Consider the following 22,844-nt stretch of genomic DNA (forward strand, 5'->3'; position numbering starts at 1 on the left):
CTTTAAAAACATTTGCCTAGAAAAGCTGTAACTTTAGTGAAAGCAACATCATATAGTGTAGATTTAAATTTGTTCAAATCACAATCTTTAGGAGTAGTTTTGGGCCACATTGGGGATTCAGTTGTACAAAGGAAAACATCTTTAATTATTTAAAGATTTAGAAAAGTATCGGTAAATAAATCGGTTGTTTGATAAAGATAGTTGTGAACAAATGTGAAGATAATCAACAGATTTTATTAAGAACAAGGATCAATAATGATAAAACAAACGAAAGAAAAAATTGCGGAAGAAGGATCTGTGAGTAAACACCGCACATACACGTTGTAAAATCAAACAACGCACACATAAGTACACGTTTCAAAAACAGAACATTTGAAGAAATTTCTCTTAGACTAAAAAATGATTAAATTGTAACATATTTGTGAATTTGAAAGCGAAACAAACAATATAATCGTGAAGCGAATGAGGCACCACGAGGCCTATAAGTTGTTTAGGGGAAACAAATCTTAATGAATTGCATGAACGGGCAAATGGGAAAAAAGTTATTTTTGAATTTGTCAATTTCTTTAAAAAGATCAAAATAAAACATATGTACATGCATATATTAAAATTATATTATACTTGCATCTGGATCTATGAAGATTCATTCTATGTTTCATTCTATTCATTCTCCGTGCAGTCTCGAAACTGAATATGTACACGCTATGAAAACGCTATTAAATATAAACACACACGATTTCATTTCTTCAGAGAAAAAATACTGTCGTGGTTGATTATTGTATAATTATACAAGTTTTTATATAAAATAGTATTTTTTTTCTTTTAAATTGCTGCAAAATGACATGGATTTTTGTATTCACAACAGCTTTATATAAGGCTATTGGGTCTTACTGACGTCATAAGCAAGGGAGGGAAGCCGCTTAAGTCATTGTTCCTTTTCCCGATTAAGTGATTTTTATCGACTGTGGCGCTCACATTTTGCATAAAATATTCAAAAAACAATGTCAGTCTTATTAAATAGGCACTTATGAACTCATTCCCGTATATAACTCAATATGGTCAGGATATCGTTTCATATGACCTTTAAGGGTCTTTTTGAGAACTGCAATGATGAATGTGATATGATTATAGAACCATCCTGTTAAAAAGGGACTTGATTATAAATATAAGAATATCCAGGAGGAAACAGATTTTTTTATATAAACGATCTATTCTTCATGTTTTATATCACACTGTCCAGACATTTTTGTATTTTGACTTCCTGAAGCTGATTTTATGATGCCTATTGTTGCTCAGGTGAGCGATGTGACCCGTGGGCCTCTTATTTCAGTTTCTTTTAAATTATATCAAAGCTTTATGTCAATGGTTTAGTCTTAAACACTTGAGAGAGAGAAAGAGAGAGAGAGAGAGAGAGAGAGAGAGAGAGAGAGAGACCCACCTTCATTTGAAATACAAGATTGATGTCATCCTTTTTTTCTTTTTTGTTGCAGTCGGTGGTTCTAAAAATCTTGCATTGGGAAAAAAGACATATATGAGCAGTGTTTATGGCAGATTCGGAGGACAATATTGTGTCAACGGAAATACAAAAGATTTTTGTCACACCCGTACCCAGAGGAACCCATGGCTTCGAATTGATCTTGGAGCTGTTAACAACGTTGACAAAGTGGTCATCTATAACCGGAACGTTCAGGGTAATGAAGTTTGAAATTAAATGAAATGTCGTTAGAATATGGGAATCCACTTCGAAATCTGAACTAATTTTGTTTCCTGGCCTGACTTTTTCACAAATTTTTTTTTTGGCTGCATTGAGAAATTATGATCAAGGCTCAATTAAATTTAGAGATTTTATACATTGGTTCTGAAAATATGGAAAATGAACGAATTAATTTATCAAAACAAATAGTTTTATATTACACTTGCTTATCTGCTTACAAAAGAGATAAAATAAAACAAATTTTTAAAGAGAATTTAGCTCTTGTAATTTTATTAAATTTACGAACAGATTTCTATGAAATAGTGATATTGTTTACCCCTTAACGCCGTTGATCAATTGGAAATAATATTACCCAAAGGACAGGTCTTTTCAGGATCACAATAGACGTATTTTTGGTAAAAATCATCAAATATATATTTTGATAAAAGGTTCCTTTAAAAAAAGTGTGCATAGGTTTATTATTTCATCACTCTAAAAATATGTTTAGCTTATTGTTAAATAGAAAACATGATTTAAACAAACCGTTGATTAATTTTTATTCCTTAAATCACAGAAGATGTTTTTGGGGTGTTTTTTTTTTTATCTTGAAGTATTATGGATCGAGATCGGTATTTAAAATTTGCAGTCGCATACGTGGATAACGCTAATTACCTGATATGTTTTCAAAACAAAACCTCTATTCAACTATTTCTTATAGTTTTAAATTACTTTTCTTCAGCGTATAGTTTTAATTCTGAAAACAATTTTTGGGGGAAAATATCTTTATGCTCGTTCCTAAGCGAATAGAATAAAGATAATATAGCGTAACAAGAAGGTCAAATTATTTCCCTTTGTGTAATTATCTCCCTTATGCACTGGAATAGATTTCGATCAGGATTTTATTTTAGTTGTTTATGGACTTTCAGGGATTAATGTTCAAAGATTCGGATTAATTTCAACCTTACAACGCATTGATATATATTCCGGACAAAAGTAAGCGGTCTATGTTTTCATAGGGAGTACGCAAGTGACACAACCCAGTCATGTTTTCATTCAGTCGATTAATTGGCCTAATTGATTCTCAGGGTTTTAAATAGATTTATTTTGAATCAATTTCTAGGTCAGCTTGAATTTTTTGTTTTAAGATACACGTTTTAACCGTAGGTCTTAATTAGGTCGGACACGGAGAAGACGTAATAACGCGTGAATTACGTCAGGTGTTGTTTTGTGACGTTTTACCTGAAGGGGTTTCTTTATAAATGTCCAACAATTAGGCTATATTCATTTGATGGTAAGATTTATTAGGACAGAGTACAGCTATTTCAAATTCACAACAAATATACCATCGTTGCAAACCACGGTTTTGAGTCCACAAGTGGAGAGAATCGATGTAAATCACACGTGGGTCACCGACGATGCAATATACATACATGTATAAATCTGATTTCAGTAGTTCAGATACAATTTGTACCTTTCGTTTACAGTTGATAATTTTTTTTTTCATTTCTATTTCAGGAGGACGTTTTAGGAATGCATTCATACATGTTGGAGTATCAATAAATAGACTGAGGAAATGTGGGTATTTCAGAGGACCCGGAAAAAACAGTCAAAAGATAACAATCAAGTGTCCTGGTGGAATGAAAGGACGTTTTATTCAAATACAAGCCAGGGCGAACACAATTTTACAACTTGCCGACGTGCAAGTTTTTGGAAACCCTGGTGCTAAGGGTAAGGGTTAGTAATTAATGATACAGTTTAAACAGTTGTTATTAAAGCTGACATGAATTCATAAAAACATTTGGTCGCCATATTAGTTTCGATCGCTCCTCTAATGCCACTGGGGTATATATATCGGTTGAGAAAGTTACGGTCGGTTGCTTTCCGATCGAGGCATTCAGGTTGCACGGACTTCTAAATGCATGAACTACACATTGTAGTAAAATGTTTGTAGTAAAGAATAAAGAACACAATGAAATACAAAATATGTTTATTCTGTGAAAGGATTTTCCAGATATCTTAATTATTTTGCACATACAGTGCTGCCTCACTACGCATTCACATCGAACACGTGTGTCGTTCATACAGAGTGAATAACGTCTGCGTCTTTTTGAAAATCCCGGTGGCACTACATCGAACACAGTAGATAAATGATAGTAAATCCAAGAAAATGACAATGTCACATCGTTTCCATCCGTTCCACCGTTTCTAAAATCCATGCGATCACTGACATTGCTCGATCTGCCACAGTGTGTTGTTTGCGCATGTGTGATGTTATAACATACATAGGAAAACGGTCCACAATTATCGAGGAATTTTATAAGTATCTGCGCCTGGATTTCAGTCTGTCTTGTTCCATCGTGTATTGGATATATCTTGTCAGTGCAGTGGTTGTCATTTTATTTTTCTTCAAAACGCGTTTCTACACGTCTTTTCGTCCAAGGCAACGTGTTCGGGTGCATGAAATACCTGAATGCGATGAAGCATGAACAGTGCTCTCAGTTTATATAGGGGGTGTGTAGCGATGAACAGAACAATAGAAATCGACAACTAATATGGCGGTAGTCGGAGATAAAAGGGAAATAATGCATATTTATGAATTCATGTCAGCTTTAAGGAAAGATAACTATACTGATACTGTACCAATTATCGGCTAAGACCAGTTATCGGCTAAACTGAGGTTTCGGGTTTATAGCACGGGACAATCCAAGATTTTTTAATTCAGTCGTCTTTTTCGAATAAAGAAAAGTAGGTTTAATTGAAAACTTTCTTGAATATGTTTTAAACATGAGCTTAAACGATCATTGTTTACTGCTGATTTTACATCTTTGCACTTTCAGCAGTGGGGAAAATGACGTAATAAGTTAAAAATAGAATATTACGTCTTTGTGATAGGTTATTATATCCCTTCTTTGATTTGACATATAATATCAATACATATAACATGTATAAACAAAAGGAATTCATTAATTTCCGAGAGATTCGTAGCGCAGTTGAACGCCTGATTGCACAATTATGTATTGAATACGTGTACGATTTGGTGAATTACCGTATGATAATAAAAGAATAATTAATTGAGTTTTGTTTATAATGTATCACAACCCCGACTACTTTAGTCTGACCCCACAAGGGACATAATTCAAATTTTATTCAGCAGAGTATAAAATCAACATGTACAGGGATGTTACTATGTTATTATCACGAAGCCGATAACTGGTAAAGTAGGTCGTAAAAACTCGGCAAATTCGGGGCCTGATAAAAATCACAAAACAAGATGTTTGCGGTTCTTAAAAATGATATAAACTAACAGATTGCTGAATAAGGAGTTCATTATTTAAAATGTGGCAAGTTTTATCCAAAAATATCAAGAAAAAAGAAAAACGAAAAGAAAACATTAAATTTTAGCCGATAACTGGTACAGTGCCAGTAGAAACATGGGGTGATTTCGTGATGTTAATATTGTTCCATCCTTGGCAGGTTGACTTTTTGCACAAAAAAGAAAATTACATTGTTTAATTTAGTTTGTTTTTAGGTAAAGCCCCATACATGCACCTCTCAAACACGAGAGAATTTCCTTAGCAAATTTAAGCCAGTTAACTGGTCCATCGGCTTTATCGTTACGATAGTTATACTGAAAAGTCTCCTCCACATCGACCGAAATTTAAGGATGACTCCTTTTTGCAAAGGGAGATCATCAGGAATTATTGAAAATTTTCGAGAAATTTTTTAAAATCTTCTTTTCACGAACCATCAAGCCTGGAAAGCTGAAACTTTTGTGGAAGCATTCCCAGGTAGTGTACATATTCAAAGTTGTGAAAATCATGACCCTCAGGGATAGGGTGGGTCCACAATGGGGAGTCGGCTTTTTACATAAGAATATATCGAGTGAATCTTTAAAAATCTTCTTCTCAAGAAGCATTTGGCCAGGAAATCTGGAACTTATATGGAAGTATCCTTAGGTAGTGTTGATTCAAGGTTGTGAAAATCATTACCTTCGGGGGTAGGGTGGGGCCACAATGGGGAGTTGGCTTTTTACATAAGAATATATAGAGTAAATCTTTAAAAATCTTCTTCTCAGAAAACAATCAGCCAAAAAAGCTGAAACTTGTTTTAAAGCATTCACAGGTGGTGTTCATTCAAGGTTGTGAAAATCATGACCTTCTGGTAGGGTGGGGCCACAATGGAAGGTCGACTTTTTACATAAGAATATATAGAGTAAATCTTTAAAAATCTTCTTCTCAAGAACCATTTGGCCAGGAAAGCTGAAACTTATATGGAAGCATCCTTAGGTCGTGAAAATTCAAAGTTGTGAAAATCATTACCCTTTGAGTTAGGGTTGGGCCACAATGGAGGGGGGGGGGGATTTTTTACATAGGAATATATAAAGTAAATATTTAAAAATCTTCTTCTCAAGAACAATTTGAGCAGGAAAACTGAAACATGTTTTGAAGCATCCTCAGGTAGTGAGTTTTTAAGTTTTATCAAATCATGATTCTTGGGGGGTAGGACGGGGTCGCAAGTCACAATTGGGGGGAGGGGGCACATTTGTACATAGGAATATATAGATAAATATCTTTAAATCTTTTCTTTAAAAACATTTGCCTAGAAAAGCTGTAACTTTAGTGAAAGCAACATCATATAGTGTAGATTTAAATTTGTTCAAATCACAATCTTTAGGAGTAGTTTTGGGCCACATTGGGGATTCAGTTGTACAAAGGAAAACATCTTTAATTATTTAAAGATTTAGAAAAGTATCGGTAAATAAATCGGTTGTTTGATAAAGATAGTTGTGAACAAATGTGAAGATAATCAACAGATTTTATTAAGAACAAGGATCAATAATGATAAAACAAACGAAAGAAAAAATTGCGGAAGAAGGATCTGTGAGTAAACACCGCACATACACGTTGTAAAATCAAACAACGCACACATAAGTACACGTTTCAAAAACAGAACATTTGAAGAAATTTCTCTTAGACTAAAAAATGATTAAATTGTAACATATTTGTGAATTTGAAAGCGAAACAAACAATATAATCGTGAAGCGAATGAGGCACCACGAGGCCTATAAGTTGTTTAGGGGAAACAAATCTTAATGAATTGCATGAACGGGCAAATGGGAAAAAAGTTATTTTTGAATTTGTCAATTTCATTAAAAAGATCAAAATAAAACATATGTACATGCATATATTAAAATTATATTATACTTGCATCTGGATCTATGAAGATTCATTCTATGTTTCATTCTATTCATTCTCCGTGCAGTCTCGAAACTGAATATGTACACGCTATGAAAACGCTATTAAATATAAACACACACGATTTCATTTCTTCAGAGAAAAAATACTGTCGTGGTTGATTATTGTATAATTATACAAGTTTTTATATAAAATAGTATTTTTTTTCTTTTAAATTGCTGCAAAATGACATGGATTTTTGTATTCACAACAGCTTTATATAAGGCTATTGGGTCTTACTGACGTCATAAGCAAGGGAGGGAAGCCGCTTAAGTCATTGTTCCTTTTCCCGATTAAGTGATTTTTATCGACTGTGGCGCTCACATTTTGCATAAAATATTCAAAAAACAATGTCAGTCTTATTAAATAGGCACTTATGAACTCATTCCCGTATATAACTCAATATGGTCAGGATATCGTTTCATATGACCTTTAAGGGTCTTTTTGAGAACTGCAATGATGAATGTGATATGATTATAGAACCATCCTGTTAAAAAGGGACTTGATTATAAATATAAGAATATCCAGGAGGAAACAGATTTTTTTATATAAAGGATCTATTCTTCATGTTTTATATCACACTGTCCAGACATTTTTGTATTTTGACTTCCTGAAGCTGATTTTATGATGCCTATTGTTGCTCAGGTGAGCGATGTGACCCGTGGGCCTCTTATTTCAGTTTCTTTTAAATTATATCAAAGCTTTATGTCAATGGTTTAGTCTTAAACACTTGAGAGAGAGAAAGAGAGAGAGAGAGAGAGAGAGAGAGACCCACCTTCATTTGAAATACAAGATTGATGTCATCCTTTTTTTCTTTTTTGTTGCAGTCGGTGGTTCTAAAAATCTTGCATTGGGAAAAAAGACATATATGAGCAGTGTTTATGGCAGATTCGGAGGACAATATTGTGTCAACGGAAATACAAAAGATTTTTGTCACACCCGTACCCAGAGGAACCCATGGCTTCGAATTGATCTTGGAGCTGTTAACAACGTTGACAAAGTGGTCATCTATAACCGGAACGTTCAGGGTAATGAAGTTTGAAATTAAATGAAATGTCGTTAGAATATGGGAATCCACTTCGAAATCTGAACTAATTTTGTTTCCTGGCCTGACTTTTTCACAAATTTTTTTTTTGGCTGCATTGAGAAATTATGATCAAGGCTCAATTAAATTTAGAGATTTTATACATTGGTTCTGAAAATATGGAAAATGAACGAATTAATTTATCAAAACAAATAGTTTTATATTACACTTGCTTATCTGCTTACAAAAGAGATAAAATAAAACAAATTTTTAAAGAGAATTTAGCTCTTGTAATTTTATTAAATTTACGAACAGATTTCTATGAAATAGTGATATTGTTTACCCCTTAACGCCGTTGATCAATTGGAAATAATATTACCCAAAGGACAGGTCTTTTCAGGATCACAATAGACGTATTTTTGGTAAAAATCATCAAATATATATTTTGATAAAAGGTTCCTTTAAAAAAAGTGTGCATAGGTTTATTATTTCATCACTCTAAAAATATGTTTAGCTTATTGTTAAATAGAAAACATGATTTAAACAAACCGTTGATTAATTTTTATTCCTTAAATCACAGAAGATGTTTTTGGGGTGTTTTTTTTTTTATCTTGAAGTATTATGGATCGAGATCGGTATTTAAAATTTGCAGTCGCATATGTGGATAACGCTAATTACCTGATATGTTTTCAAAACAAAACCTCTATTCAACTATTTCTTATAGTTTTAAATTACTTTTCTTCAGCGTATAGTTTTAATTCTGAAAACAATTTTTGGGGGAAAATATCTTTATGCTCGTTCCTAAGCGAATAGAATAAAGATAATATAGCGTAACAAGAAGGTCAAATTATTTCCCTTTGTGTAATTATCTCCCTTATGCACTGGAATAGATTTCGATCAGGATTTTATTTTAGTTGTTTATGGACTTTCAGGGATTAATGTTCAAAGATTCGGATTAATTTCAACCTTACAACGCATTGATATATATTCCGGACAAAAGTAAGCGGTCTATGTTTTCATAGGGAGTACGCAAGTGACACAACCCAGTCATGTTTTCATTCAGTCGATTAATTGGCCTAATTGATTCTCAGGGTTTTAAATAGATTTATTTTGAATCAATTTCTAGGTCAGCTTGAATTTTTTGTTTTAAGATACACGTTTTAACCGTAGGTCTTAATTAGGTCGGACACGGAGAAGACGTAATAACGCGTGAATTACGTCAGGTGTTGTTTTGTGACGTTTTACCTGAAGGGGTTTCTTTATAAATGTCCAACAATTAGGCTATATTCATTTGATGGTAAGATTTATTAGGACAGAGTACAGCTATTTCAAATTCACAACAAATATACCATCGTTGCAAACCACGGTTTTGAGTCCACAAGTGGAGAGAATCGATGTAAATCACACGTGGGTCACCGACGATGCAATATACATACATGTATAAATCTGATTTCAGTAGTTCAGATACAATTTGTACCTTTCGTTTACAGTTGATAATTTTTTTTTTCATTTCTATTTCAGGAGGACGTTTTAGGAATGCATTCATACATGTTGGAGTATCAATAAATAGACTGAGGAAATGTGGGTATTTCAGAGGACCCGGAAAAAACAGTCAAAAGATAACAATCAAGTGTCCTGGTGGAATGAAAGGACGTTTTATTCAAATACAAGCCAGGGCGAACACAATTTTACAACTTGCCGACGTGCAAGTTTTTGGAAACCCTGGTGCTAAGGGTAAGGGTTAGTAATTAATGATACAGTTTAAACAGTTGTTATTAAAGCTGACATGAATTCATAAAAACATTTGGTCGCCATATTAGTTTCGATCGCTCCTCTAATGCCACTGGGGTATATATATCGGTTGAGAAAGTTACGGTCGGTTGCTTTCCGATCGGGGCATTCAGGTTGCACGGACTTCTAAATGCATGAACTACACATTGTAGTAAAATGTTTGTAGTAAAGAATAAAGAACACAATGAAATACAAAATATGTTTATTCTGTGAAAGGATTTTCCAGATATCTTAATTATTTTGCACATACAGTGCTGCCTCACTACGCATTCACATCGAACACGTGTGTCGTTCATACAGAGTGAATAACGTCTGCGTCTTTTTGAAAATCCCGGTGGCACTACATCGAACACAGTAGATAAATGATAGTAAATCCAAGAAAATGACAATGTCACATCGTTTCCATCCGTTCCACCGTTTCTAAAATCCATGCGATCATTGACATTGCTCGATCTGCCACAGTGTGTTGTTTGCGCATGTGTGATGTTATAACATACATAGGAAAACGGTCCACAATTATCGAGGAATTTTATAAGTATCTGCGCCTGGATTTCAGTCTGTCTTGTTCCATCGTGTATTGGATATATCTTGTCAGTGCAGTGGTTGTCATTTTATTTTTCTTCAAAACGCGTTTCTACACGTCTTTTCGTCCAAGGCAACGTGTTCGGGTGCATGAAATACCTGAATGCGATGAAGCATGAACAGTGCTCTCAGTTTATATAGGGGGTGTGTAGCGATGAACAGAACAATAGAAATCGACAACTAATATGGCGGTAGTCGGAGATAAAAGGGAAATAATGCATATTTATGAATTCATGTCAGCTTTAAGGAAAGATAACTATACTGATACTGTACCAATTATCGGCTAAGACCAGTTATCGGCTAAACTGAGGTTTCGGGTTTATAGCACGGGACAATCCAAGATTTTTTAATTCAGTCGTCTTTTTCGAATAAAGAAAAGTAGGTTTAATTGAAAACTTTCTTGAATATGTTTTAAACATGAGCTTAAACGATCATTGTTTACTGCTGATTTTACATCTTTGCACTTTCAGCAGTGGGGAAAATGACGTAATAAGTTAAAAATAGAATATTACGTCTTTGTGATAGGTTATTATATCCCTTCTTTGATTTGACATATAATATCAATACATATAACATGTATAAACAAAAGGAATTCATTAATTTCCGAGAGATTCGTAGCGCAGTTGAACGCCTGATTGCACAATTATGTATTGAATACGTGTACGATTTGGTGAATTACCGTATGATAATAAAAGAATAATTAATTGAGTTTTGTTTATAATGTATCACAACCCCGACTACTTTAGTCTGACCCCACAAGGGACATAATTCAAATTTTATTCAGCAGAGTATAAAATCAACATGTACAGGGATGTTACTATGTTATTATCACGAAGCCGATAACTGGTAAAGTAGGTCGTAAAAACTCGGCAAATTCGGGGCCTGATAAAAATCACAAAACAAGATGTTTGCGGTTCTTAAAAATGATATAAACTAACAGATTGCTGAATAAGGAGTTCATTATTTAAAATGTGGCAAGTTTTATCCAAAAATATCAAGAAAAAAGAAAAACGAAAAGAAAACATTAAATTTTAGCCGATAACTGGTACAGTGCCAGTAGAAACATGGGGTGATTTCGTGATGTTAATATTGTTCCATCCTTGGCAGGTTGACTTTTTGCACAAAAAAGAAAATTACATTGTTTAATTTAGTTTGTTTTTAGGTAAAGCCCCATACATGCACCTCTCAAACACGAGGAGATTTCCTTAGCAAATTTAAGCCAGTTAACTGGTCCATCGGCTTTATCGTTACGATAGTTATACTGAAAAGTCTCCTCCACATCGACCGAAATTTAAGGATGACTCCTTTTTGCAAAGGGAGATCATCAGGAATTATTGAAAATTTTCGAGAAATTTTTTAAAATCTTCTTTTCACGAACCATCAAGCCTGGAAAGCTGAAACTTTTGTGGAAGCATTCCCAGGTAGTGTACATATTCAAAGTTGTGAAAATCATGACCCTCAGGGATAGGGTGGGTCCACAATGGGGAGTCGGCTTTTTACATAAGAATATATCGAGTGAATCTTTAAAAATCTTCTTCTCAAGAAGCATTTGGCCAGGAAAGCTGGAACTTATATGGAAGTATCCTTAGGTAGTGTTGATTCAAGGTTGTGAAAATCATTACCTTCGGGGGTAGGGTGGGGCCACAATGGGGAGTTGGCTTTTTACATAAGAATATATAGAGTAAATCTTTAAAAATCTTCTTCTCAGAAAACAATCAGCCAAAAAAGCTGAAACTTGTTTTAAAGCATTCACAGGTGGTGTTCATTCAAGGTTGTGAAAATCATGACCTTCTGGTAGGGTGGGGCCACAATGGAAGGTCGACTTTTTACATAAGAATATATAGAGTAAATCTTTAAAAATCTTCTTCTCAAGAACCATTTGGCCAGGAAAGCTGAAACTTATATGGAAGCATCCTTAGGTCGTGAAAATTCAAAGTTGTGAAAATCATTACCCTTTGAGTTAGGGTTGGGCCACAATGGAGGGGGGGGGGATTTTTTACATAGGAATATATAAAGTAAATATTTAAAAATCTTCTTCTCAAGAACAATTTGAGCAGGAAAACTGAAACATGTTTTGAAGCATCCTCAGGTAGTGAGTTTTTAAGTTTTATCAAATCATGATTCTTGGGGGGTAGGACGGGGTCACAAGTCACAATTGGGGGGAGGGGGCACATTTGTACATAGGAATATATAGATAAATATCTTTAAATCTTTTCTTTAAAAACATTTGCCTAGAAAAGCTGTAACTTTAGTGAAAGCAACATCATATAGTGTAGATTTAAATTTGTTCAAATCACAATCTTTAGGAGTAGTTTTGGGCCACATTGGGGATTCAGTTGTACAAAGGAAAACATCTTTAATTATTTAAAGATTTAGAAAAGTATCGGTAAATAAATCGGTTGTTTGATAAAGATAGTTGTGAACAAATGTGAAGATAATCAACAGATTTTATTAAGAACAAGGATCAATAATGATAAAACAAACGAAAGAAAAAATTGCGGAAGAAGGATCTGTGAGTAAACACCGCACATACACGTTGTAAAATCAAACAACGCACACATAAGTACACGTTTCAAAAACAGAACATTTGAAGAAATTTCTCTTAGACTAAAAAATGATTAAATTGTAACATATTTGTGAATTTGAAAGCGAAACAAACAATATAATCGTGAAGCGAATGAGGCACCACGAGGCCTATAAGTTGTTTAGGGGAAACAAATCTTAATGAATTGCATGAACGGGCAAATGGGAAAAAAGTTATTTTTGAATTTGTCAATTTCATTAAAAAGATCAAAATAAAACATATGTACATGCATATATTAAAATTATATTATACTTGCATCTGGATCTATGAAGATTCATTCTATGTTTCATTCTATTCATTCTCCGTGCAGTCTCGAAACTGAATATGTACACGCTATGAAAACGCTATTAAATATAAACACACACGATTTCATTTCTTCAGAGAAAAAATACTGTCGTGGTTGATTATTGTATAATTATACAAGTTTTTATATAAAATAGTATTTTTTTTCTTTTAAATTGCTGCAAAATGACATGGATTTTTGTATTCACAACAGCTTTATATAAGGCTATTGGGTCTTACTGACGTCATAAGCAAGGGAGGGAAGCCGCTTAAGTCATTGTTCCTTTTCCCGATTAAGTGATTTTTATCGACTGTGGCGCTCACATTTTGCATAAAATATTCAAAAAACAATGTCAGTCTTATTAAATAGGCACTTATGAACTCATTCCGGTATATAACTCAATATGGTCAGGATATCGTTTCATATGACCTTTAAGGGTCTTTTTGAGAACTGCAATGATGAATGTGATATGATTATAGAACCATCCTGTTAAAAAGGGACTTGATTATAAATATAAGAATATCCAGGAGGAAACAGATTTTTTTATATAAAGGATCTATTCTTCATGTTTTATATCACACTGTCCAGACATTTTTGTATTTTGACTTCCTGAAGCTGATTTTATGATGCCTATTGTTGCTCAGGTGAGCGATGTGACCCGTGGGCCTCTTATTTCAGTTTCTTTTAAATTATATCAAAGCTTTATGTCAATGGTTTAGTCTTAAACACTTGAGAGAGAGAAAGAGAGAGAGAGAGAGAGAGAGAGAGAGAGAGAGAGAGAGAGAGAGAGAGAGAGAGAGAGAGAGAGAGACCCACCTTCATTTGAAATACAAGATTGATATCATCCTTTTTTTCTTTTTTGTTGCAGTCGGTGGTTCTAAAAATCTTGCATTGGGAAAAAAGACATATATGAGCAGTGTTTATGGCAGTTTCAGAGGACACTATTGTGTCAACGGAAATACAAAAGATTTTTGTCACACCCGTACCCAGAGGAACCCATGGCTTCGAATTGATCTTGGAGCTGTTAACAACGTTGACAAAGTGGTCATCTATAACCGGAACGTTCAGGGTAATGAAGTTTGAAATTAAATGAAATGTCGTTAGAATATGGGAATCCACTTCGAAATCTGAACTAATTTTGTTTCCTGGCCTGACTTTTTCACAAATATTTTTTTTTGGCTGCATTGAGAAATTATGATCAAGGCTCAATTAAATTTAGAGATTTTATACATTGGTTCTGAAAATATGGAAAATGAACGAATTAAATTATCAAAACAAATAGTTTTATATTACACTTGCTTATCTGCTTACAAAAGAGATAAAATAAAACAAATTTTTAAAGAGAATTTAGCTCTTGTAATTTTATTAAATTTACGAACAGATTTCTATGAAATAGTGATATTGTTTACCCCTTAACGCCGTTGATCAATTGGAAATAATATTACCCAAAGGACAGGTCTTTTCAGGATCACAATAGACGTATTTTTGGTAAAAATCATCAAATATATATTTTGATAAAAGGTTCCTTTAAAAAAAGTGTGCATAGGTTTATTATTTCATCACTCTAAAAATATGTTTAGCTTATTGTTGAATAGAAAACATGATTTAAACAAACCGTTGATTAATTTTTATTCCTTAAGGAGGCCGACTTTAGTTTGCATTGCGCATGTTTTTGCGCATTCTAATATAATACAGTTGTTTTATACTTCTTATGAATTTTTTTCGATATCATTTATAAAATTGAACACAATAAACAAAATACAGATAAAAATATTTAGATTTTTAAAGGAAATTTTTATTTTTAACACGATTTTTACGTTGTGCGGTAGGGGGGCATTGCCATTGCGCTTTTATGACGTTATAATAAAATGAAGCTTTGTAGGAGTACGTTATAAGAAATAATATAAAAGAAAAAGTAAAAATTGTACGCTGTTGAAATTTTACATACAGAATGATGCTATCCTCGAGGATATTTTCCTCATTTTTGGAATGAATCCATTATACCAATCATCATTCGTGATGATCCAAATATATAGCCAAATTTTGTGCATTTTAATATTTTGAGATGGCCCCCACTAAAAACCAGACGGTAGAATTTTGTGTTTTTAACATATAAGGTAGGAAATGATATTACTTATCAAAAAAACCCAAATCGGCCTCCTTAAATCACAGAAGATGTTTTTGGGGTGTTTTTTTTTTTTATCTTGAAGTATTATGGATCGAGATCGGTATTTAAAAATCGCAGTCGCATACGTGGATAACGCTAATTACCTGATATGTTTTCAAAACAAAACCTCTATTCAACTATTTCTTATAGTTTTAAATTACTTTTCTTCAGCGTATAATTTTAATTCTAAAAACAATTTTTGGGGGAAAATATCTTTATGCCCGTTCCTAAGCGAATAGAATAAAGATAATATAGCGTAACAAGAAGGTCAAATTATTTCCCTTTGTGTAATTATCTCCCTTATGCACTGGAATAGATTTCGATCAGGATTTTATTTTAGTTGTTTATGGACTTTCAGGGACTAATGTTCAAAGATTCGGATTAAATTCAACCTTACAAAGCATTGATATATATTCCGGACAAAAGTAAGCGGTCTATATTTTCATAGGGAGTACGCAAGTGACACAACCCAGTCATGTTTTCATTCAGTCGATTAATTGGCCTAATTGATTCTCGGGGTTTTAAATAGATTTATTTTGAATCAATTTCTAGGTCACCTTGAATTCTTTGTTTTAACGAGGCCGGGTCTAATTTGTTCTGCCCTAGATTTTTTGATGAAACTTTTGACATGAATTTCTACTGATATAATGATTATTTTAAGATTAAATCAAAGTACTGAAGTACTGAAAGCGGGGCTCTTTTGGTGTGTCTTTATGCACATTGTGTAGTAAAGACTGAAAATCTATCTCTCTCTCTCTCTCTCTCTCTCTCTCTCTCTCTCTCTCTCTCTCTCTCTCTCTCTCTCTCATGCTTTTAATGTCGGCAAAGCATCAGAGAGCGACCAAATTTTGTAAGCGGCTATAAACAAAAAATATGTCTCTCTAGTAGAAGTTGAAAAGTTTAACAGTTGGTGCCTTGAATTTTGCAACAAGCATTATATATTCAATCCCCGGTACTTCATCGCGTAGCAAAGTAGTTCATGGAAATTTATGCGCATTGTATGTGTCCAAAATGCATAGTAATGTTTTAAAAGCACGTTATTAATAAGAAAACTAAAAAAGATAGACAATTCATTTGAAATTTTAAAAAAAGAAACAAAATGCCAACACTTTTGACAAAACGTGGCTCTTTGTGTAACTATTTGGAATAGCGGAAGCTTTACCTTGACGCTGTTTGGTTTTTTGTTTATTTGTGCTATTTATAGTAACATTGGCGATTTGCCTGCCTATAGCCAGGACTCTGCTTTCAGCAGAGCCCGGCTAAAAATAAGACATTTACCACACCGTTTGTTTAGGGGGTCATCTCAACGTTTGTTCATCTTTAACGCAGGACCCTATGGGATTTTGCTTGAAATGTATCAATTTTGCATATTTTTTACATTTTTTCAAAACTTCTGCCCTAGGGATTTCTTTTTCTGTTCTACATATTAAAGTTATTGCTAAAAGGAATCAAATTGTCAAATAAAAAAAAAACTTTTACCTCCTGGTTTGTTCCAGTGGTCTTATCAAAGTTGATTTTTGTATGCCCAATTTCCCAGATTCGTCAGATAATGGCTATTTTTTATTTGACAAAGGCAAAAAAGGTGATCTTCTTAGTTTTATCAAAACATTCAGACATATTTAAGTAATAAAAAATATATAACATCACATATTAAGGGTCATTAATATAAAATACATGGTTACTGTCTTGAAATATATGAATTAAGCTATATTTAGGCGGGTTAAGAAAACGTGACAGAGGGCTAGGCTTGCTGAACCCTCTTCACGTTTTCGACCCGAGCCCAAATAAAGCTAGATTATACTTCGAGATATGTATGTTTATTCCACAATATAACATTATTTTTACCAATCAAACGAGATATTTTCAACAATTTTCGCTGAATATCTGCAGTTGAAACTATCACGCCATGGCGTCAACCAAGCAAAAAGATGACGTCACAATACAAATGAAACGCTGCGCGAAAGCGTGCGTACTCGTTCTCTACTCGGCCTCGTTAAGATACACGTTTTAACCGTAGGTCTTAATTAGGTCGGACACGGAGAAGACGTAATAACGCATGAATTACGTCAGGTGTTGTTTTGTGACGTTTTACCTGAAGGGTTTTCTTTATAAATGTCCAACAATTAGGCCATATTAATTTGATGATAAGATTTCTTAGGACAGAGTACAGCTATTTCAAATGCACAGCAAATATACCATCGTCGCAAACCACGGTTTTGAGTCCACAAGTGGATAGAATCGATGTGAATCACACGTGGGTCACCGACGATGCAATATACATACATGTATAAATCTGATTTCAGTAGTTCAGATACAATTTGTACCTTTCGTTTACAGTTGATAATTTTTTTTTTCATTTCTATTTCAGGAGGACGTTTTAGGAATGCATTCATACATGTTGGAGTATCAATAAATAGACTGAGGAAATGTGGGTATTTCAGAGGACCCGGAAAAAACAGTCAAAAGATAACAATCAAGTGTCCTGGTGGAATGAAAGGACGTTTTATTCAAATACAAGCCAGGGCGAAAACAATTTTACAACTTGCCGACGTGCAAGTTTTTGGAGGTTAATTAGACTCTGTTAACCAAGAGCATATACTTTGCTTTTTAGAGAGAAAGAGGCTTACTATTTCTAGATTTAAATGTATTTTTTTTACATTATAATGTTTAGCCTTTTTAACCCAAAATAGAGAATTTTCAAGTATGTTGTACCATTGACAGGTGTAAAATGGTATGTTGATAGATAATTTTGTTAACTGAAAAACTCTGTTCTTTTTTAGTGTTTCAAATCGATAAACATATTCCATAATCCATACTTGAAGTATACTTGTTATTACCCGATAGTTAATACAGTTTGAGTTTAACTTTTGTTGTCAGAGCAACACTATTGAAACCGCTGCACCGAATTTTGTAAATCTTTTAGATAATGGTATTAAGGATGTTGTTTACTCAGGGTTTGAGTTCTCAAATCCGGATTGTTAAAAAGTTCAATTTAATGAGTAAAATTTGTTTTTAATACAGAAAGTATTTATGAAATGAACTATTATTGACATAACAATCAATATTTTTACTAAATCATTGAATTAGGCTCTGACAAAGGTTGACTTTTAGCAAAGCAGAGGAAATTCGGATTAAATTTTTCAGATTTTGTTTTCCACTGAAATATTTTTGATAGTACTATAATATTTAAAGTTAAGATTTTATTTGTTAGTCAACATAATTTTGCATATTTTCTGTTGGTTTTATCTTGCTTTTTCGCTAAGATAATCGTATGGCACACACTACAAAAATATTGAAAAATGCTTAAAAATGATAAAAGACACCATATCTCAAAATTTTGATCATTGACCTCATATAAATTTTATGCCAGGAGAGAAAGGTCATTATACTTAGTTTAATACTATAAATGTTTTAGCATTATCGTCATTCAGTTTTTTGTTATATTGAATCAAAAATGGGTAGTAATTTGAAAACTGATAGAGGAAATTCGGAATAGAATACCCTAAAAAATTGTGAATGAAAACTTAATTCTTTGAATCTATTTAATGTCACTACCATTCATAAACTATATTTCATTTGTCAAAGAATTAAGCAATTTGTATTATTTTCACAATTAAGAAAATCTCAATCATAGAGTAAATTTTTTATGGATTTTTCTTAAATTTTCAAAAAATATTCAATGGCCATTAACTCAAAAAGTAGGTCATTGACCTACTTATTTGAAAGTGAAGAATAACACTACCATGTAAGGTCTACAACACACAGTAGTTGGTTTTTCATTATCATCAGTGGAATTTTTTTTCATTCTGAGTAAACTTCATCCTTAAGGTAATTTTCCCTACCACGTGAAATACACGTCATTACTGAGTCCGTGCCCGACGCTTTTGCAGGTTTGCTTTCGTCATCAACTTCTGTACGCAACTTATTTATAATGTGACGTCACAATTAAAATATATCACACACTTTACATTATATAACTCCAAAGGCTGTACCTTTATACCTATATACCGTTTATTTCTTTGCTTTTTAAAATTCACGTGTTTCTGTGTGTGGAAAACTTTCCATGTTCGACAATTCAAATAATGCATAATGAATTATCGTTCATGGATGTTATCCTACGAAAACGACGTTCAATATCTTAAGGATCGAGTACATGTAAGCATTTTCTTCTCTTGATTTTTTAGAAAAAAATGTATGTCAATTATCTCTTTTTTGCTTTCAAATTATCCCAAAACCCACTATCATTATTTTAAAAATATATTCACGTCATTCATTTTTAACCAGTTTACTGTTCATAAACACTCATCTATAAAAAAAAAAAGACTTTTACTCAAATGTTATAATTCAATGAATGTGTATTTATACTTCCGCATTTCTTAAGTCTTTTTTGGGCCATATTAATGCAAAAGAGAAATCCGTGACATTCTTTAAATATGAATCTTTCAAAAAGTTATACAGCTTTAACAATTCTAAATCTAATTTACTTGTCAATCTTATAATGCTCCCTAAGGAGAGAAAAGGAATAAATCAAGTCAAATCTTATTAAAAAAAAAAATTCATGAACATGTTAACGGATGTTGACTTTGTACTTATGACGCAAAATACGGACACGCGTCACTTTTTTGTTAAAAAAAATTAAGAAACATAAAATTGAATAGCAGAAAAATTTAGCGAGAGCGCATATCATTTTTTTAGCTAACCTGAGCTAAAAACTCAAGTGAGCTTTTTCTGATCACAGTTTGTCTTTCGTCCGCCTGTTTGTCTGTCTGTCTGTAAACTTTTCACATTTTCAACATCCTCTCCAGAACAGCTGAGTCAATTTCAATCAAACTTAGCACAAAGCATCCTTAGGCAAAGGAGATTCAAAGTTGTGAAAATTAAGGACGACGCCCTTTTACAAGGGGAGATAATTAGGAATTATTGAAAATTTCCGTGAAATTTTCGAAAATCTTCCTTTCAAGAATAATTCGGCTTTTCTCAGGATGTGTAGATTCAGGTTGTTAAAATCATGACCCCGGGAGTAGGAAGGGGCCCAGTGGGGGGTCGAATTTTTACATAGAAATATATAGAGTAAATCTTTAAAAATCTTTTTCTAAGAAACTAATCAGCAAGGAGAGCTGAAACTTGTGTGGAAGCTTCCTCATGTAGTATAGATTTAAAGTTGTGAAAATCATGACCCCCAGGGGTAGGGTTGGGCCACAATGGGGGAGATAGTTCAGAGTTAAAGTAGGTTTATATCCTTTATAGTATTTAGAAAATAGTATTTAGGATCTTTTTGAGAACTGCAATGCTCAACAGGCGATATGACTATCATCCTTTTAGAATAGGGACTTGATTATTAACATAAAAAATATCCAGTGTAAAAATTGGACTCTGATTTATACAGGATCTATATGTTTTATACTACAATGCCAAGATAGTTTGAATTGTGACTCTGATAAGCTGATTTTATCATTCCTATTTTGCTCATGTAAGCGATGTGGCCCATGGACCTCTTGTTTCATCAACGCTTTGCATATATAGTTACATGTACATATATATTTATTTGAGCACCATCTTCGCTAGCCAAGGGTTTCTGATCCGCAGCACCATTCCTCGTGTGAGGTTCAGAAACCATTGGTTGAGCAGATGCATTCGTATTTGAAATTGTTTACTTCAAACTTAGATCGACTTTTCTAGTTAAAACACTCATAATTGTGAACTGTGCTAATTTATATAGCTGTAGTAAATGTGTACACACATAATTCGCAATACTTAAAGCTATAAGTGGTCATCAACTCTGACGATAGATTACTGGGATGTAAAATAAAACGAAGTTTTTATTAATGCATGATGGTCGAAATAATAGGAATATTTAGGAAAAAAACTTTGATATTTTTCAAAATATGAAATAATCTTTAATTGTTGGTTTAAGTTGCATTAAGATTGTATGTTGCTCAATTATTTTAAAGGAAAAACCAGGACATCTGCATATGGAGATGAAGATTAATTAGATTCCATTTATAGGATGTATGGACAGCAGCATTATTTATCATTTTATTTGTAAAGGACACAGTATTAAATGAATCAACGATCGAGTACTCGACTATCGCTCGACGAACTGCTAGGATTTTGATTTCCAATAATTTATGAAAAAAATACCAGCTTTTGAACTTGGTCATTTTTTGGCAAAATATTGCTTATAGGGTACCCTCATTGTATGGATAACTCCTCCTACAGTTTTCAAGAAGTTGTTCTTTTGCAAATCAATTGTACTTATATAAGAGGTGTGCATATTGCTAGGATTTTGATTTCCGATAAGTCATGAAAAAAAACCCAGCTTTTGAACTTAGTCATTTTTGGCAAAATATTGCATATAGGGTACTCCATTTCACTGGATACGGGTTGAGATGGATTATGGATACAGTTCACATAAATGAAAATCCAGTTTGCTGTCACATTGACAGCTTTTCACTTGTTTTTCAAAGTTAGACCTAACCATAAGGCACATAGCATCATAGAGGGTTCAGCCCCCCCCCCCCCCCCCCCCCCCACTTTTTCTCGCAGGAAGGAAAATTGTTGCAAAATTTACCTTGAGAAGACGGAAATATTGACCCCAACCCCCTCCACGGAATTGGAAGTTAAAATTTTTCTTTGGTTCTATAGGTATACCCCCCCCCCCCCCCGGATTAGGATTTTCCTGATTTTGGTGGAATTAGAGGGGGGTTTTTTTTGGTGTTTTTTTTTTTTTTTTGCTTGTCAAAATATCTGAGGATTAGTCTAGCCCCCCCCCCCCCCCCCACTTTCAATTTGGTTCCGACGCCACTGTAATACGTGAACTTAGTAAATATATTATCGCTGAAGTACATATGTAGTTCCAAACAGACAAAAACAAAACAAAATAAACAAACGGTATATTTAGAAATATTTAAGCATTGAACCATATTTTTTTTTAAAGATATGTCTGCTTATGTAAAGCTTTGTGATTGTACATAGAATGAAGAAACCATTTTGATTTAAAGAACAAGTAGATTTCAACTTCTACAAAGACTATTACAATGTGGTGACATAATCCAAAAATTTTATTTCAAAAACCACTTTGAAGAGCTGTAGAATATTTGAAAAAGAGAGATTTGGTCTGTGCTTTTGGCTGCTGAAAGAATAATCATTTATCTACTAAAGATCACAAACAAACTTTGTTTGCGCAAGTATATATTTGTCGTTGCATTAAGAAATTTAGACTTACCCACGTTAAAAAGCAATCATCTTTCCTTGCACCGAATGTCCGATAACAACTGAATAGCTGATAACGCGTTGAGCAGTGTGGGCCACAGAAAATCATTTTGTTTTTTTAGATCCTCATCCCCGCCCGCCCCTCTGAAAATGACCTGCCCCGATGTATTTTATTTAATTTTGAAAAAAAAAATTTGTGGAAAAAAATTTCCGAACATTTAATGGCTGCATGCTTGACAATTTGAATTATCGACTGCACACCACTATTAATTTT

General features: G+C 33.4%; 1 protein-coding gene across 5 annotated transcripts in view; it reads left to right on the forward strand.

The window, feature by feature from the left end:
* Nucleotides 1–19,190, forward strand: part of LOC128163472 (uncharacterized) — a 38,429-nt gene extending 19,239 nt beyond the window's left edge. For 3 of the 5 annotated variants that reach the window (XM_052827081.1, XM_052827084.1, XM_052827083.1), the window contains exons 8-13: nucleotides 1,491–1,691; nucleotides 3,209–3,421; nucleotides 7,755–7,955; nucleotides 9,473–9,691; nucleotides 14,060–14,260; nucleotides 17,727–19,190. In XM_052827081.1, coding sequence (XP_052683041.1) covers nucleotides 1,491–1,691; nucleotides 3,209–3,421; nucleotides 7,755–7,955; nucleotides 9,473–9,691; nucleotides 14,060–14,260; nucleotides 17,727–17,929 — 1,238 coding nt within the window. In that variant the 3' untranslated portion in view covers nucleotides 17,930–19,190. The remainder of the gene's footprint in view (nucleotides 1–1,490; nucleotides 1,692–3,208; nucleotides 3,422–7,754; nucleotides 7,956–9,472; nucleotides 9,692–14,059; nucleotides 14,261–17,726) is intronic. The other 2 variants (XM_052827082.1, XM_052827085.1) reach the window with 1 other exon arrangement.
* The last annotated feature ends 3,654 nt before the right edge of the window (nucleotides 19,191–22,844 follow it).

The sequence above is a fragment of the Crassostrea angulata genome, chromosome 9 (assembly GCF_025612915.1).
Source record: "Crassostrea angulata isolate pt1a10 chromosome 9, ASM2561291v2, whole genome shotgun sequence".
Classification (NCBI taxonomy): domain Eukaryota; kingdom Metazoa; phylum Mollusca; class Bivalvia; order Ostreida; family Ostreidae; genus Magallana; species Magallana angulata.